The sequence below is a fragment of the Triplophysa dalaica genome, chromosome 13, assembly GCF_015846415.1.
Source record: "Triplophysa dalaica isolate WHDGS20190420 chromosome 13, ASM1584641v1, whole genome shotgun sequence".
In the NCBI taxonomy this organism is placed as follows: Eukaryota; Metazoa; Chordata; class Actinopteri; order Cypriniformes; family Nemacheilidae; genus Triplophysa; species Triplophysa dalaica.
In genome coordinates, this window is record NC_079554.1 from 2,741,772 (window position 1) to 2,757,312 (window position 15,541).

The window sequence follows — 15,541 nt, forward strand, 5'->3', positions numbered from 1 at the left end:
AGATGGAGTCTCTGTTCGGCAGTCTGCCGGAGATGCTGGACTTCCAGAAGGTTTTTCTTCAAACTCTAGAGGAGAGGACAACTTTCTCTCCAGACTACCATACACTGGAGACCCCTGAAAAACTCAAGGTGACCTAAAAAATGAAACCAGATCTATATGATTCATTTCACCTGCATTTGATGTCCGAGGCACATAATTAATCTTTCTTTTTTCAATCTCACAGAAAGTTCTCTTCTCCTTGAGCGGATCCTTCCTGAACTACGCAGATCACTTTAAGCTTTACAGCGGCTTCTGTGCCAACCACATCAAGGTGCAGAAAGTTCTAGAACGAGGTAAAATGTTCTCAGTCATCTCGATCATCTCATATGATGGCTTTTTCAGATCACGCATGTTGTATTTCATGTTTTATTTACTTTCTGTGATGCAGCGAAAACAGACCGGGCGTTCAAAGAGTTCCTGGAGGCGAGGAACCCCACCAAACAGCACTCTTCCACGCTGGAGTCGTACCTCATCAAACCTGTGCAGAGGGTCCTGAAGTACCCGCTGCTGCTGAGGGAGCTGGTGTCTCTAACAAATGCCGACAGCGATGAGCACAACCATCTCACAGGTGTGTCAACTCATCCAAGTTCAGTCGATACTAGTGTTTAATATGAATGACTTAATGTAAGAGGGAGTTTCATGTCATTTTTATCAAAGCAACCCGCAAATAAGAGCTTTCATTTCATTTTTCGTTTGTTCATTTAAGTTGGCTTGATTTTCTCTCTGGTGTCTGTGTACAGAGGCATTGAAGGCTATGGAGAAGGTGGCCCTTCACATTAATGAGATGCAGAAGATCTATGAGGACTATGGCACAGTGTTTGACCAGCTAGTGGCCGAGCAGAGCGCTGAGAAGGAGGTGCGTCCAGTTCTAATTCTCTAATAACATAAGCTTAGTTTCAATAAAAGAGCTTAACAGAATGGGGAAAGAGAAAGGTCTACAGTTTGGAGATTGTTCATTAACAGTGTGGATCAAATTCTTATATGGATAGTTCTCTTAAAATAAATCTCTCATCATTTACTCATCCTCTAGTTTCTGTATAAACACAAAAGAAGAGATTTGGAAGAACGTTTGTAAACAATCAGATCTGGGGCACCATTGACTTACATAGTAGAAAGTAAAACTACAATGGTAATCAATGGTGCCTTGGAACTGTTTGGTTTCTCACATTCTTCCAAATCTCTTCTTTTGTGATCAAGATTTAAAAAAGTAAATTATACAGATTTAGGCTGAGTAAATGATGAGAGAATTTTCATTTTTGGGTGGACTGTCCCTTTAATGCACATCCAACAACAATGTGCGTTAATTTTCAGCATCTTTGTAATTGAATGATTAGGAAGTGAGATTGAAATCGGTGTGTTGTGTGTGTCAGGTGACAGAGATCTCTATGGGAGAGTTCATCATTCACAGCTCGGCACGTTGGCTGAATCCTCTGCCCTCATTGGGCCGCATGAGAAAAGACCCTGAACTGACCCTCTTCTGTAAGTCACGTCTCATAAAGCCGTAGGAAATTTAGCGTTTACGTTACTCTATTTAAAGACTCAGCAATGTTGTTCTGTTTCTCCAGTGTTTAAGAGAGCGCTCATTTTGGTGTATCGGGAGAGCAGCAAGCTGAAGAAGAGAATGGTGAGTTTTTCAGAGAAATACGTTAACTGTGTGTTTTTGTATCTACATGTGTTTGGTCTAGTGCTGTCAACTCCATTAATCGTGATTAATCGATTACAAAATAAATGTTTATGTTTATATGATATATATGTGTGTGGCGTGAATATTTATATTGTATATAAATACACAAACATATATGTATATGTTTAAGAAATATGTATAATTTATATTGATACATTTATGCATTAGGCCTTAATTATTTTTTTTATATAAAAAAAATGTATATTTATTTATGTAAATATTTGTTATATACACATGCATATGCATGCATTTGTATGAACACTCTTGAAAATAAAGGTGCTTTGGGATGCCGTAGAACCTATTTGCCTAATTGCTCCGTTAAGAACCTTTTACATCCGAAGAACTTTTCTGTTCTTTGTGGCAAAAAATTGTTCTTCAGATAATGGTCTGGGAGTGTGCATATATCAGTTTGACAGCACTTGTATGATTGGTAATTTTGGATTTCCTGTGGTTTTCTTTATCTAGACTTCTTCACGGCCTGGTGATTTGGATCCGTTTAAATTCCGCTGGCTCATTCCTGTATCGTCCCTACAGGTCCGACCTAGTAATTCAGCAGGTTAGTGTGTGAAACATCATACTGTAATGTAATGTAATGTAAAGAAATGGAGACCTCCACTGAATGTGAGGTTGCTTCATTGAGATATTTCATGTTCTAATAGTCATAATCTCAAAATGTAGGTGATTAAAGTTTCAACATGCTTTTAAGATATCATCTCGTTCTTCTCTCAGGATCTGAAAACCCTTGTGTTTGGGAAGTTGTTCACACTAAATCTGAATTGGAGGGAAGACCGGAGATGTTGTTCCAGCTCTGCAGCAGGTAACATTTTGAAGAAAATGTGAGATGGACTGATACTTAATTTCTCAGATACTGAGAGTTGATTAAATAGAGTGATATCTGCCGATACTGATTTTGAAGATACAACGAATATTATATATTATATAATGAAATAATATTGAACATCAAACTGGTGATGTTTCTTAGCATTTTCTATATACAGAGCACTAATCCATTGCATTTTCCTGGCCTCTTTTGATTGACCGGATATATCGGCAATGATCAGTTTTAGCGACCAATACATCAGTATTGGCCGATGTATCAGTGCATCTCTAATAAAACTGATGGAAAGCGATAGAAACGTTTAGATTTTTGGTGAAGCATATTCATGCTTGCTAGCGTTCAAAGACATTGAGAAGTATGACATCATTTTTTATTTCGGTTAAAGAAAATATTTGTTTTAAATCGCAATAACATCACTTTTACACACACACACCCTCGTGTTATTACGAATAACGTTTTTCAGCTGCAGATGAAATGATCTCTCATCCTTTGTTTGTGTCTTCTGATACACAGTAATCTGGAGAACAAGGTCAACGCAGTGAGGGCCATCCGCTGTCTCCTGAGAGAGAACGCCAAGTGGACCACAACAATCGAGAAAAGATTCAAAGATTCCAACTTCACCTTTCCCAGGAGACACCACGCAGGAGCTCTTGGGACAAACTCCTGGCAGAGACTGCCACCTTTAACAGATGAGACCAGACTGCTCGATGATGACGCTCGCTCAGAACCTCCCCTCAACAAGAGATCCACATTGCGTTCCCTGACCAGCGCCCTGGAAGCCCAACTCCAGAGACTGAACTTTGAAGAGGAACCACAAAGCAACATGAGCAGCCTTCAGGGCAGTCAGGTGACGTTAATGGACGACTCAACAGGTCTGGACTTGAACACCCTGCTGGCCAGGGACTATAGCGTACAGAGTCTGGATTCTGTAGTTAATGAGGATTGTTTTTACGACTCGGTCGTGGGCACCCATAAAGCTGCCATCCCCACACTATAGAGGAACCGGTGGTGTAAAGATTAAGATGCACTAAAACCGGATTATCGTGCCTTGGACTGAACAAATCACGGCTTGTGATGTCGAGACGGCATTATAGTGTCACCCCATAATCACGGAGTTTGATGTTTCTGCCTTATTTCTAGAGTTTGCCTGACACATGTACTTTTAGTACACAAGCAAAAACTCTTTTCACTGTACTGTAGCTATACATTTGTATTGCTGGTTTGACACAGAATTTGCTCTGCGCTGTGTTGAAATGCTTTGATTTCACAGAGCCGGGCAAATTTTCAAAAGGAGAAAATGTTTTGTCTAAATTATATTGTATATCTTCTTTATATAGTTTTGTGCACATTTTTATTGTTTGATTCAAAGGCATGTTCATCATTCCGTAAATTAAAGAAATATTCCTTTGTAGTTTAAGCTATTTAAAATACAGTTATGTTAATACAGTATATGCTCAATTGTCTGCTTTGGCATTTGTAATTTATTTGTAAAAATGTATTGAGCATAGCTTGTGAAAATGACTTAATATTTTTTGGAATATTTAATAAAGACCGTCTTCCTTCCTTCCCTACTGTTAGAATGAAAATATTTTGTGTAAATGTATCAATAGGAAGTTAATCCCATACAAAGATGTGTATAATACGTGACGAAAGATGCACATTTAACTCAAAGGCATTCGCTTGAACCGGGGTTGCCAGATCTGTGTAACAAATCCACCCCAATGACCAATGCAAATTAGACCAATGACCAAGCCCAAAAACAAAAATGTTTAAATATGTCACTCCCATTCTTACAATACATATCGTCATTGTCCTTCCAAAACCTTGGATGTCCAAATTGGGTGTTTTTCAGGAAAGGAAGAAACACTACTTTTTATACTTTTTTTTCAATTACTTTTTACTTGTTTGATTTTTCACAACCAATTGAAAAACATAAAATTAGACTATTAATAATCATTTATAACAAAAGTATTGGAGATGAGAGTTTTCAGAAGGACAGCAGCAATATTTTAGAGTCGCTGTAATGCATTACACAATATTTTTGAAACCCTGCACAAATCGTAAACACTGTTTTCATAAATAGCTTCATCTTAATACCTTCATCTTAAACCGGCAAGAAAAAATGGCAACAGTATATAATTAGTTCAGTTATTAATGAAAACAAAGACTTGGCAACCCAGATGAGAATCTGCCATCTTTTCTCATGAGCACTCAGTTTTGTATCCAGATTTTTTTTTAATTCAGCAAATAACCTGAGCTGTAGAAGCCACTTGAACATTGTCTCTTGAGTTGACAGACAGTTACATCATCACATGTAGACAAAGCTGATAGGCTGATTGGAACTGTCACAGTAACTGTCAGTAGTTTGATGCCACTATTGCTCAGCACAACACTACAAAAACAAAGCAAGTGACCAACCAGCTCCTTTTGCTTGTGACTTTTATGTGGTTTTATACCGGACAAAAATTCAGAAGAGAAAGGCACTTTGACAGTTTTATTAACGTTCTGTACGCTGCAATGTTCGTTAAAATGTTAAGGAATCTTTACTTTGGCAAGCATCTTTCCACACAGTGTTGTTTCTCTAAAAAACTCAATCTTTAACTTTCTCTTACCAATACCACTTTTGTGAAAAGATCTAGAAAGAATGAAATGAAATAGGAAAAAAAATGCTTGACTGAGTCATAATTACAACCTCTTTTCTCCGGCTTGCTTTGTTCAGGACTTTTGGTGGGTGATGGTAATTGTGGACGTGGGCACATTTCTTTGTCTCTGAGATTGAAGAGTTAGATTGGTGGGTGTTATATACCACAGAAACAACCTGAACTAGGATTTTCAGCATTTGCAAAGCAGCTAAACAATAGTGTTGAAGTTCTTCTTGTCTTTACAGTTCAAATGCGAATGTTGATTGTTCAGTCGATGCATAAAATAAATAATGAATCTTAAAGGAACAATTCACCCAAAAATGATAATTCAGTCATCATTTTACCTGTTAACAGTCGGAGCACTTTTTGAGCAAACACATGAAAACACATGTTGAACCTAAAATGGCGGTAACTCATTAATTCTTTGGAATACAGACTTACGGTTGGTCTCGTTTGAAAAATGAAAAGTAGCTGATTATTGCAACAAAATAAAAATCATACATGTTGTTTATTGTAAAAATAAATTAAAAAAAATATATTTTTCTTTGATTAAAAAATACATTACAAAAATACGGGTCGCAAAAGGATAACAATAAATCTAAGCACACTCTTTATAAAAAAGAATCAATTACTCTGCCTACATAAATAATTAAAAAAAAAACACCAAAGAAATCTGTATTCTAGAGTCTTAGACCTTTCAAATGATATTTAGTTTGTCATGATTCGATTCGAAATTACATGCACAATATTGAAGCAAACTTAGGTGTCCCTTATAAGGAACGGGTAGTTTACAAGCGACTTACAATGATGTTGCCTCAAACAACTTGAGGATGAGTAACTGATGTTTTCAAGTGAATTGTTACTTTAAGTATGCAAATTAATGCAAGAAGTGAATGCAAGCAAGTTGACAGTAATTCTGTGTTCTCTGAATTGTTTCATCCCACGTTTGAGTGAAAAATGGCCTAACCTGACTGAAATCTCAATATTTGCCCCCAGCATCTTCAGAGTGTATACAAATGCAATCTATGTCAACATATTGTGGATCAATGGGAGATTTCAAATGTAAATTAAATACCTTTTTATACCAGCTTAACATCAAGAGAGGAGTTACTTATGTCCGTAGTAAAAAGAGCACATGATAAATTCATTCTTCACATGGTACGTCAGGAAATGAATGTTGGGGAAACGGTTGCCACAGTAACACCTGTGTGAAGGCTCATAAAGACGGCCCACCACTCCAGCACATCGAGTGTGAATGAGACTCCATCCTTATCAACAGAAGCAGGCAGAGGAAAGAGAACAAACAGCTCTCCGGGGACAGATCTTTACAAGCGTGAGTGTCACTGATGGAGGAGCGTGAGACTGGATCCTAAAACTGCCCTCTGACTGCTCTCAAGTGCACTGATCTACATCTGCTCTTTCTGTCTCATAACCATCTGAGAGTCAGCCGCCGGGTTCCTCTGCTGTCTCCACAACATGGGTTAGATCCAGGACTGAGGACACATCCAAGAGAGGTCCAGAGTTTGGAATAGTCTTGACAGGGGCATTGAAAGGGGTGGGAATATGTCAGGCTGGGCATTGTGGGATCGGATGCCTCTCACCGCCTGCGTGGAGTTTATGGAATGTGCTGTGCTCAGCCGGACGTCCTCCCTCTGTCTCGTATAGGGTGCCTCTTTCTTTCTTTACCTGGATGTCACACACTTTGTGGACGGCCTCACATGTGTGTGTGCGCTTGTCTGGGCATCTGATAGGCAATGAGGGATCAACGTTGTACAATATCCAGGTTAGTAAAAATATTTTGTTTAAGTAATTGTAACTTAACACTTAACATATAGAGATTACTACATATTACGCCCTTGTTTTACAGACTTTGGGAAACTAGATCTCTAGTATCAACTTTGGTTCAGATGTTTCTGGGGTTCTCAGTTGTGTTTCATTTATTTACTTAGTCTCAGATGTTTCTCCTAAAATCGCTTATAAAAACGAAAACAATTGCGATGAATTGTTAAAATGCATAAAAAGTATTGAGGTGTAAAATGTATGTAGATTGAGAGGGTAGAATCATTTGATTTTGGATCAATCGGATGAGAAATATTTGGGTTCATATTGAGATCTTCAATAATATGGCCTTTTGATTGAAGACTTGACCAATCTGAGCTCAGTTTGGGACATTTTTGACATCGCTTTGAAAGTCTCTGAGAGAAATATGTGAGATTTCTGCTTCTATTCTCAGGAGACTTCAGCAAGTCAACATTTACTCTCTATATAATCTCATTGATGTGTATAAGAGAACACATGTTGAGGAAACACATCACTGACTGTACGATCAGTGAAACATTGTTTCTCATCTGCTGACAGTCGACAATGGAAAGTGTTTCTGATGGTGGAAGTAAATGATATGTTTGTGGCTGTAGAATAGCGGTGATGGTGCAGGGCTGTGCAGAGACGCTCTGTCCTCGGCTGGAACAAGCAGCCCTCATTGTTTTAATGACAGATATACAGTCTCAGCCTGTGCTGCTGTGCTGTGAAAAAAGCCCCTTTCATTACTGACCCCATTTACCTCGGATTACAACAAAAGAATCACCTATAGTCAAGCAGTGTGTGAGGCATAACATCATACTTGTGTATTAAATGTAAAGATTTTATCAAACATAGAACCATATATAGACGGATTCACGTTCATGTGCACGTTTGTGGACTGCCCTTTACTTCCGGTACACATTCAAAAACCTGTAGATAATTTCTGATAACAAGCAAAAGAAACCGTGAAGAGCCGTTACTTGGCTTTACATGTCTCTCTTGAATTTAGACTCAACTGTTAGAAGTTAATGTACCATAAGGATTCTTTCAATTCGACCAAACAACAGGACCCATTCCATAAATTATTTATTTAACAAAATCAACATACAACACAATTCAACAAATCCTTTTTTTAAGTGATACTGTATTTACATTTACGCATTTGACAAACGCCTTTATCCAAAGCATAAACATTGCATTTTATTATACATTTTGTTTCTGACTATGTGCAATTCCCTGGGATCGAACCCATGACCTTGACGATGCTAGTGGCATTTTCTAACCACACAGGAACGCTGTATTAAAGTTCAGTGTTGTTTGTTTAACAACCTTTTTCAAAAAATCTTCTTTTTGTTTTAAACAAGAAAGAAAGTCATGTAGGTTCAGAATGACATGAGGGTAGTAAATGATGACAGAATTTTCATTTTTGGGAGGAATATCACCAAGTGCCATCAAGACGTCTTTAATTCAGTCCTAAGCTTTAATAATGTTAAAATCTTTAAAACCGTTAATAGAAATTGTAGGGTAGCAATACGAAAACGTATGAGAAGAAGAAACTTGTGGTGAGTGGAAACTGCTTTCTCTCTCTGTCTGAGAAAAGTGACTTTCCATTTTCTTTTCCCACGCCCCACAGAGAGCGAGAGGCTAAATATGCAACTATAACACACTTGCTCAGTCCTGTGACTCAAACAACATTCTGCGCATGTGCTCACTGACTCTAAATAGAGGTTTCAAATGTCAAATAGCATTTCTCTCTTACGCAAATTTAATTTTGGTAGTATGCAGTTTACAGTTTACATGTGGTGTTTATTTGCAGCAATAAAAAAAATCTAGGAATACAATACTGGCCAAATATGATGGACATACAGTATTTGTACACAGCATCTATTTTAATGTCCCTTCAGGTCTGAGATATTAGAGACGTTTTGTATGATACAAAACACTTGGTGATGGTATATTTTTCATAAATTGAATTGTAATATATAACAGATGTGTTCAGAAAAAAGCTCAGAAGAAATAAAGCAAACATTATTAATGTTTTTTGACAGCAGTCATTCTTCTGGGTCTTGACTCTTGTGCTTGGCTCATGTGTTGTGTCAAACCAGAGCTATTACACTCCAGACAAAACTACACATGCATTTTAAAGTCTTAGTGTATATTTTATTTAATCAAGGCTTATACATTTTATTTTAGTTTTATATAGTAGTTTGACTTGTGCATTTATCATTTTTCAAAATACTTATATTTTATTTTTTAAATGTATTTAATAAAAAAAAGAATATTTCATCTGAACAGATTATTGGCAATGCATCTTATTTGTGATCATTTTATCCAAAACCTATTGGTCAGCTGAACAATAATGCAAAGCGTTAGAAACGGCCACCAGCAACCTGCAATCTCATGCAATAAATTCACTAGGGGAGCCTTTTTACACGACTTCGTCAACAAAATCCTTTGTCGTGGGTTACTTTAAGAACCGCCTTTGTCCATTTTCAGTTTTTCTCAGAGACAGATGGAACGAAAGAGAGAAAACAACATGTTTCTGTCTAGCAATTTTCTGTCTGCAATTTTCTTCATTGCAATTTCCAAAAAATCAGGCGTCTGTTTCCACTGCATTATCAGCGCAGCTCCTGCCCGTCTGCCTGTATGATTGTGCCGTCAGAGATAATTGCCTGCGGCACATAATAGGAATTGATTTCCAGCTGCACGTTGTGTTTTTTATGCTGAACAAAATGAAAATGAGCTTATCATCCCTTTCAATACCTTTCTAGAGTGCGTTTACTAAAGGGACGTCCTTTGTGTCTGTCTATAGGGTATACTAAAATGACCTTCAGGTAAGGTGTCCAGATTTCAATGTAAGAGCCGCAGCGTTCCCGAAACACCCTGTCACTCACTCCAGGAACGTGTGGGAAAAACTTTGAGAAATAAACTGTGTTGCCAAGGAGAAATAGGCAGTTTTACAATAGTTTCTGCTTGTTTAGTAATTTTCTTCCTTTATTTTGTTTCAAGGCATTAGAAGAAACTGGTTGACGCAACGTGGCACACACTGCGCACCAGTGAAAGGGTAAGTAAAGCTTTCTGTTGTTCTGACTGAAACATAATGCACTCCAACAATGCACTTGTCCTGATCTATTCATGAGATTCACCACCATCTGAAGGACAACAAAGAATTGAAGTGATTTTTTTCCTTTTCTCATTTCCAAGCTGTCAAATGGTTTGGAGAGATAAGGAAAAAATCAATTAACACAACCATGCCTGTGCAGATAGTTGGCGAAATTTCATTACAAGGGTTGCACGCAGGCTTTAATGTTAAAAATAATTAGCCTGTTATCAACAAAGTCACTTCCCCCTACCCGAAACGAGAATGCTGACTGGCTGCGGGTGTACTAAAACACAGGGTGTCCCAAAAAAGGATAGGGTGAAAAAAAACGCAGTTCCCCCTTCCAGTCATGTGCCTCATCTGTCAGACCGTCACGCTTGTGCGCTCAGTTCAATTCTCATTCCGTTTTTTATCGCAGCCCACCGGAGCCAGTGTGCAGAAATTATCTGCTGTCAGGACCTGCGCCGGGCTGATAGGGAGACGCAGAGTGCGCAGGGCCACCGCAAGGTGAGAGAGGCGACGACGGGGGGAAGGGAGCCGAAAGTCGGGGAGCGACGATGCCGTCTTCCACCATGCAGATGTTCGCCTTCGTTCTGGCTCTGCTGGGGGTCGTGAGTGCCATCGTGGCCACTCTGCTACCCAACTGGAAGGTGAGCGGAGATGTGGGCAACAACATCATGACGGCAATCTATCAGATGCAGGGACTCTGGATGGACTGCACCTGGTACAGCACGGGAGTCTTCAGCTGCTCGCTTAAATACTCCGTGCTGGCGTTGCCCGCCTACCTGCAGACTGCGCGCACCACCATGGTGCTCTCTTGCATGATGGCGACGTTGGGACTCTGCCTGGCCGCACTGGGGCTGAAATGTACTCGATGGGGTGGAAGTTACCGCTCTAAGGGACACACGGCCATTTCGGCGGGGGCTTGCTTCGTCGTTGCAGGGGTCCTGTGCCTTGTCCCCGCATCTTGGTTCACCAATGAGGTCATCACTACGTTTATGGACTCCAAAGTGCCCAAGAGCAGCAAGTATGAGCCGGGTGCCGCTGTGTACGTGGCATTTGTGTCTGCGGGATTCCTCCTGGCCGCAGGCGTCATCTTTTGCTTGTCCTGCCCTGGAAAAAGAGGTGGTCCGCTCAATGCGGGCACGTCCCACCCCGCCAAGCCCAAACAGCAGATGCGCAAAGAGGAACCGACCCGTGACCAAAAGAAACAGGAGCACCGGGAGCAGCACAGTCAGACCGAGTCACCCGAACGAGAGCAGTCGCAGAGAGAGACGCCAAAACACGTAAAGCTTCAAGTGGATGAGCGACCTCAAGACAAGCCAGAAAGGCTGAATGTGGAGAAGGACAAGCAGTACCAGTCTCCATCTCGGACTCGAAATCCAGACCCCAAGGCCGTCTATAGTCTTCATGATTACGTGTGAAACTGCCGTCGACGCCAGGCGTGTGTTCTCGCATATCGGACTGCCTTTTTTTGTGACCGTCTAAAAGAGGAGGAGAAAAGCGAAAGAACAGCAGGAGGAATAATGACTTTGATGGTGTTATCAACCCCTCTCATCTGTGAGCGAAACCGCAGAGGCATTTCCAAAACCACGGAATAGACAAACTGAGGATTGTGAATCGTCACGAAGACGCTTATACTGCAACTGCACACCAAAAAATGGAGAGGATTATGGTGTGTTGAAAAAATTGCAACATTTGAGGAATTCCTAAGCTGACTAAGGCTTACCAAAGGTTAAAAAATTCTTATTTTTCTCGGCTTATAGTCATTTCATCACCTTGTCCAAGTAACATGAAAAACGTTCCGCGAGCAATTTTTTTTGACCAGACTTTTTGTGTGATTAGCAAGTTTTAGTCGCTTTTAGGTTCATCACGAGGTATGTGCATGCTGTTTGTAGATAATGGTGTTAAATGGCTTTCAGTTCTGAACACACCCTGGGGAATAGTCAAGCCTGCACCTGGGGATTCGTCTCACCATCAGCTGTCCATTAAATGCTTCGTGTCCTTCAGAAAAGAGATTTTGACGCGTCCAGTCCATATTTTTTGAAAGAGTGATGGTAGTTGGGCGGGGGGCTGCTCAACGGATCATCTGAGGTAATGATGCTCTTTGCTTTTCCATTAGGTTGGCTACGGATGGGTGCACACTGCTCATTTACTGTGAGCGGGCACACACACGCACGCACACACATAAGCTTTCCCCCATACTCTTGCTGGAAGGCTAAAAGGGTCTTGCACCCAATCATCTTGATGCTGTGCGTCTGTGTGTCATGCCTGCGGGAAGTGCGCTCGTTGCTGTTCTAGGGCAAACAGGACGTTGTAACACGCTGTTCTGCATCTTGTGGAAAAGTAGAACCAAGGTGACGCAAGTCTCAGTGGTGGCCGAAGCGGGGATAGGACTCCACCCCCGCTGGGCAACAATTACACCTTTGGTCCATATCTTAATTTAGCAAAACCATCTTGTGGTATTTTCGTATACAGTAAGGCATTTTAAACGGTCAGCTAAAGACAATAAAAAATGTAGGATATTTGACTCAAGCTAATGCAAGTGTTGCTGTGCTACTGTCATTTTAACGCCCGTCATCAATGTCCCCAGAGACGCCATTTAAGGCACGATTGCCTTTATTTTCTGCCTTTCATTCAAGCACACTAACTGCACTTTGACACGCATAGAATGATTCGACAGTGAGAATGACTGAGACAAAGAAACTCATGGTTCCATGTATTTGAATCAATCTTGTCCTCTTGCCTGAGACCACTAGTAAAATGCTTTTTATACTATTAAATGGATTATAAACAAAATAATTTAAGTAGAAACTGAACGGTCATTTTTAATTGGCTTGGACACACACATTTATGTGAAACCTGATGTTCAAAAGAGCATCTTATGTTATTCAATAGAAAAAAGGATTTCTGACTTTTTGTAGTTACAAATAAGATAGCATGTTCAATATGAAATATACAGTAATGAAAAAAAAATGAAGTGAGCACTCCAATTTATTTATTGTTTTTTTGAGTTTAATATTTACAGCTGTGTTTAAGCAAAACAATCATTTTTGTTTCATCCTGATAAATATTTTGGGCGTTTAAATAGACGTAAAAAATATTTATTAGCACTTTTTAAAAACTGTTTAAAATACACATCAGTAATTTTTTACTGTATTTTATGATCAATTTAAAAGTGGAGTGAATAAATGATTCACTTTCGTCTTTCATTTTATTTCATTCCTGAGGGTTTTTTCTGGAATGGCCATACATGCAGAAATGCTGATTAAAGGCAAAACTGGAGCTTATTTATTTTATTTTTTAGAAGAACTACAGACTCCTAAGTACTTATTATTTTCAAATAAATGAAAAAATGATATGTTTATTTATGGCAAAAAATCCCAGATTCTTTAGGTCGTCTCAGGCATTTGGACTCTGTTCACTGAACACTGAAAGTAATGTATTTTTTTCTATTCTGTAAAGTATTATATGAAGTGTTATGAAGATAATAAGTATAACACAGAATGGTGAAAAATACATGTATTTAAATTATTTTATATAAATTATAAAAAAGCATATTTACATTAAAAAAATATATATTTATTTTATTTGTATAAAAATATTTATGCAAAAAATGTTTACCCTTACAAAATAATAACACTTCAATTTTGTGATATTAAGTGTACTAAGGCAAAGCTCTAGTCCATTTCAGGTATGTTGTTTATCAATTCCATACTTGTAAGAGTATTTAATAGTAATTTGGACTAAATTGGCCCACCTTTTCGATTATAATAAGTGTACTTAAAAATCTTTGCTTAGGTAGTCTACATCTATGTTTTCTGAGACGCACATAAAATGTTTACATTTTTATTTTTAGCATCAAAGAAGTCTACTTATAGCACACTTGAATATACTTTTATTTTGAATATACTTTTATTTTGTAAGGGTATATACATATATATATATATATATATATATGTGTGTAAAATAAATAAACTGAACTGCTCAGAACTTTTATTTTCTAAAGGAATGTCATCATATTAAATAAATGTTATCCCAGAGATCTGTGAATGTTTGGACACATGCATCGAACATTTGCATTTTTGTTCAGATTATCGACACAGTGAATGTTGATTCTGTATATTGCTTTCCATGAAATTGTAAATTCTCTCATTTGCCTTCATAATATAAAGGCTCTGTGTTGACAGACGGACAATGCATGAACAGAAATCATGTGAAACTATCAAATCCCATTAAAGCACATGCCTGTACTATAGAACATGTACGTTTGTTATTGTCATCCTTTCAAAAAGGAAATGATTTCTTTTCATTCTGAGCTAATCCAAACATCAAGGACTTTTTGTTCAACTGGCCTCGCATCATTTGCTCTTTGTTTTGTGTCCGTGATACGACTGCAGATGTCTCCTCATAATGGGGGTGTATGGTACGAGGTGTCTTGGCTGGCTGCGTCGGCCAGGAGTCAGGCCCGTCCAAATGACAATCTGCATACTCCCTCCGTGAGTGAATCCAAGCATCAAATGAGCTTCATTTACACAGCTGACTGCCCACTGCATAGAGAAGCAACATTTTCACGAATCATCCACGACGGTGTCACAAGACCCTTCTTTAAGGTTAAATCTGCAGCTACTTTACATGTGCTTTGTTTACGCAGATGGAGACATTGTCTATTCTCAATAGCCACAATAAAAATGGATTATACAATTCAAATGCTGAGAGCAGGAGACTCATCAAAGGAACAGAAGCTGTGTCGCATTGTGTTGACCAGCTCTTGGGATCACGAACAAGGACGTCATAATCATTTTCTGAATATTGGGGTCTTTTCAAATATGGGTACTTTTGAACCTGCAGACTTCTAGAAAAGAATTGAATAAAACATAAGATTTACATTCATCGCAGAATAATTACACTTCTGGAGTGTTTTATGTTTCTCATGCACACATTAAATGGCATCACAGAAAGACCTTTGCAATCTCTAAATGAGCATCACTGTTCACAACAGATCTGTCACATTAAAACAACAAGCTCAGTGTTTTGTCAGAGGCAAATAAGGTTTATAATTTATAGGTATGTGTTCCGGTAAAATTAGAATTTTTGTTCCATTCTGTGAACTACTAAAACTATTCCCCCCCAAAGAAAAAAAATATATATTTCTATTTATTTGCAGAAAATAAAATCTGGAGAACAGGACAAATTACAGAAAAGATGCTCCATCATTTTTCAGACCCCAAATACTGCAAAGAAAACAAGTTCATATTCACTTTTAAGCAATACAACAGTAATATTTCTACATCTTTTTAGGAAAAGTTAAAAAAATAAATACATAAATAAAAAATAAAAATGTATGCAATAACATCGATTTTCGTCACAGTTTTCAGGTGTTTTGTCATGTTGTCAGTTTTTCACATTGCTGTTGGATGAGGTTTGGTTTTGTTGAA

General features: G+C 38.5%; 2 protein-coding genes across 5 annotated transcripts in view; both read left to right on the forward strand.

Annotated features, from left to right (window-relative positions):
* The window catches only part of LOC130434881 (rho guanine nucleotide exchange factor TIAM2), a 34,474-nt gene extending 30,373 nt beyond the window's left edge, over nt 1–4,101 (forward strand). For all 3 annotated transcript variants that reach the window (XM_056765254.1, XM_056765256.1, XM_056765255.1), the window contains 9 exons: nt 3–128; nt 224–332; nt 428–607; nt 780–895; nt 1,410–1,518; nt 1,605–1,663; nt 2,189–2,279; nt 2,453–2,540; nt 3,075–4,101. In XM_056765254.1, coding sequence (XP_056621232.1) covers nt 3–128; nt 224–332; nt 428–607; nt 780–895; nt 1,410–1,518; nt 1,605–1,663; nt 2,189–2,279; nt 2,453–2,540; nt 3,075–3,558 — 1,362 coding nt within the window. In that variant the 3' untranslated portion in view covers nt 3,559–4,101. The remainder of the gene's footprint in view (nt 1–2; nt 129–223; nt 333–427; nt 608–779; nt 896–1,409; nt 1,519–1,604; nt 1,664–2,188; nt 2,280–2,452; nt 2,541–3,074) is intronic.
* A 2,687-nt stretch (nt 4,102–6,788) lies between these two features.
* LOC130433891 (claudin-20) lies at nt 6,789–14,956 on the forward strand. Of its 2 annotated transcripts, XR_008908624.1 has the most exons (4): nt 6,789–6,986; nt 10,013–10,067; nt 10,522–11,837; nt 12,226–14,956. XR_008908624.1 is itself a non-coding variant. In XM_056763673.1 (3 exons), the coding sequence occupies exon 3, from the start codon at nt 10,661–10,663 to the stop codon at nt 11,525–11,527; it is 867 nt and encodes a 288-aa protein (XP_056619651.1). In that variant the 5' UTR covers nt 6,789–6,986; nt 10,013–10,067; nt 10,522–10,660; the 3' UTR covers nt 11,528–14,956. The 2 variants fall into 2 exon arrangements, 1 of the variants encoding a protein (XP_056619651.1); XM_056763673.1 differs by having other exon boundaries at nt 10,522–14,956.
* The last annotated feature ends 585 nt before the right edge of the window (nt 14,957–15,541 follow it).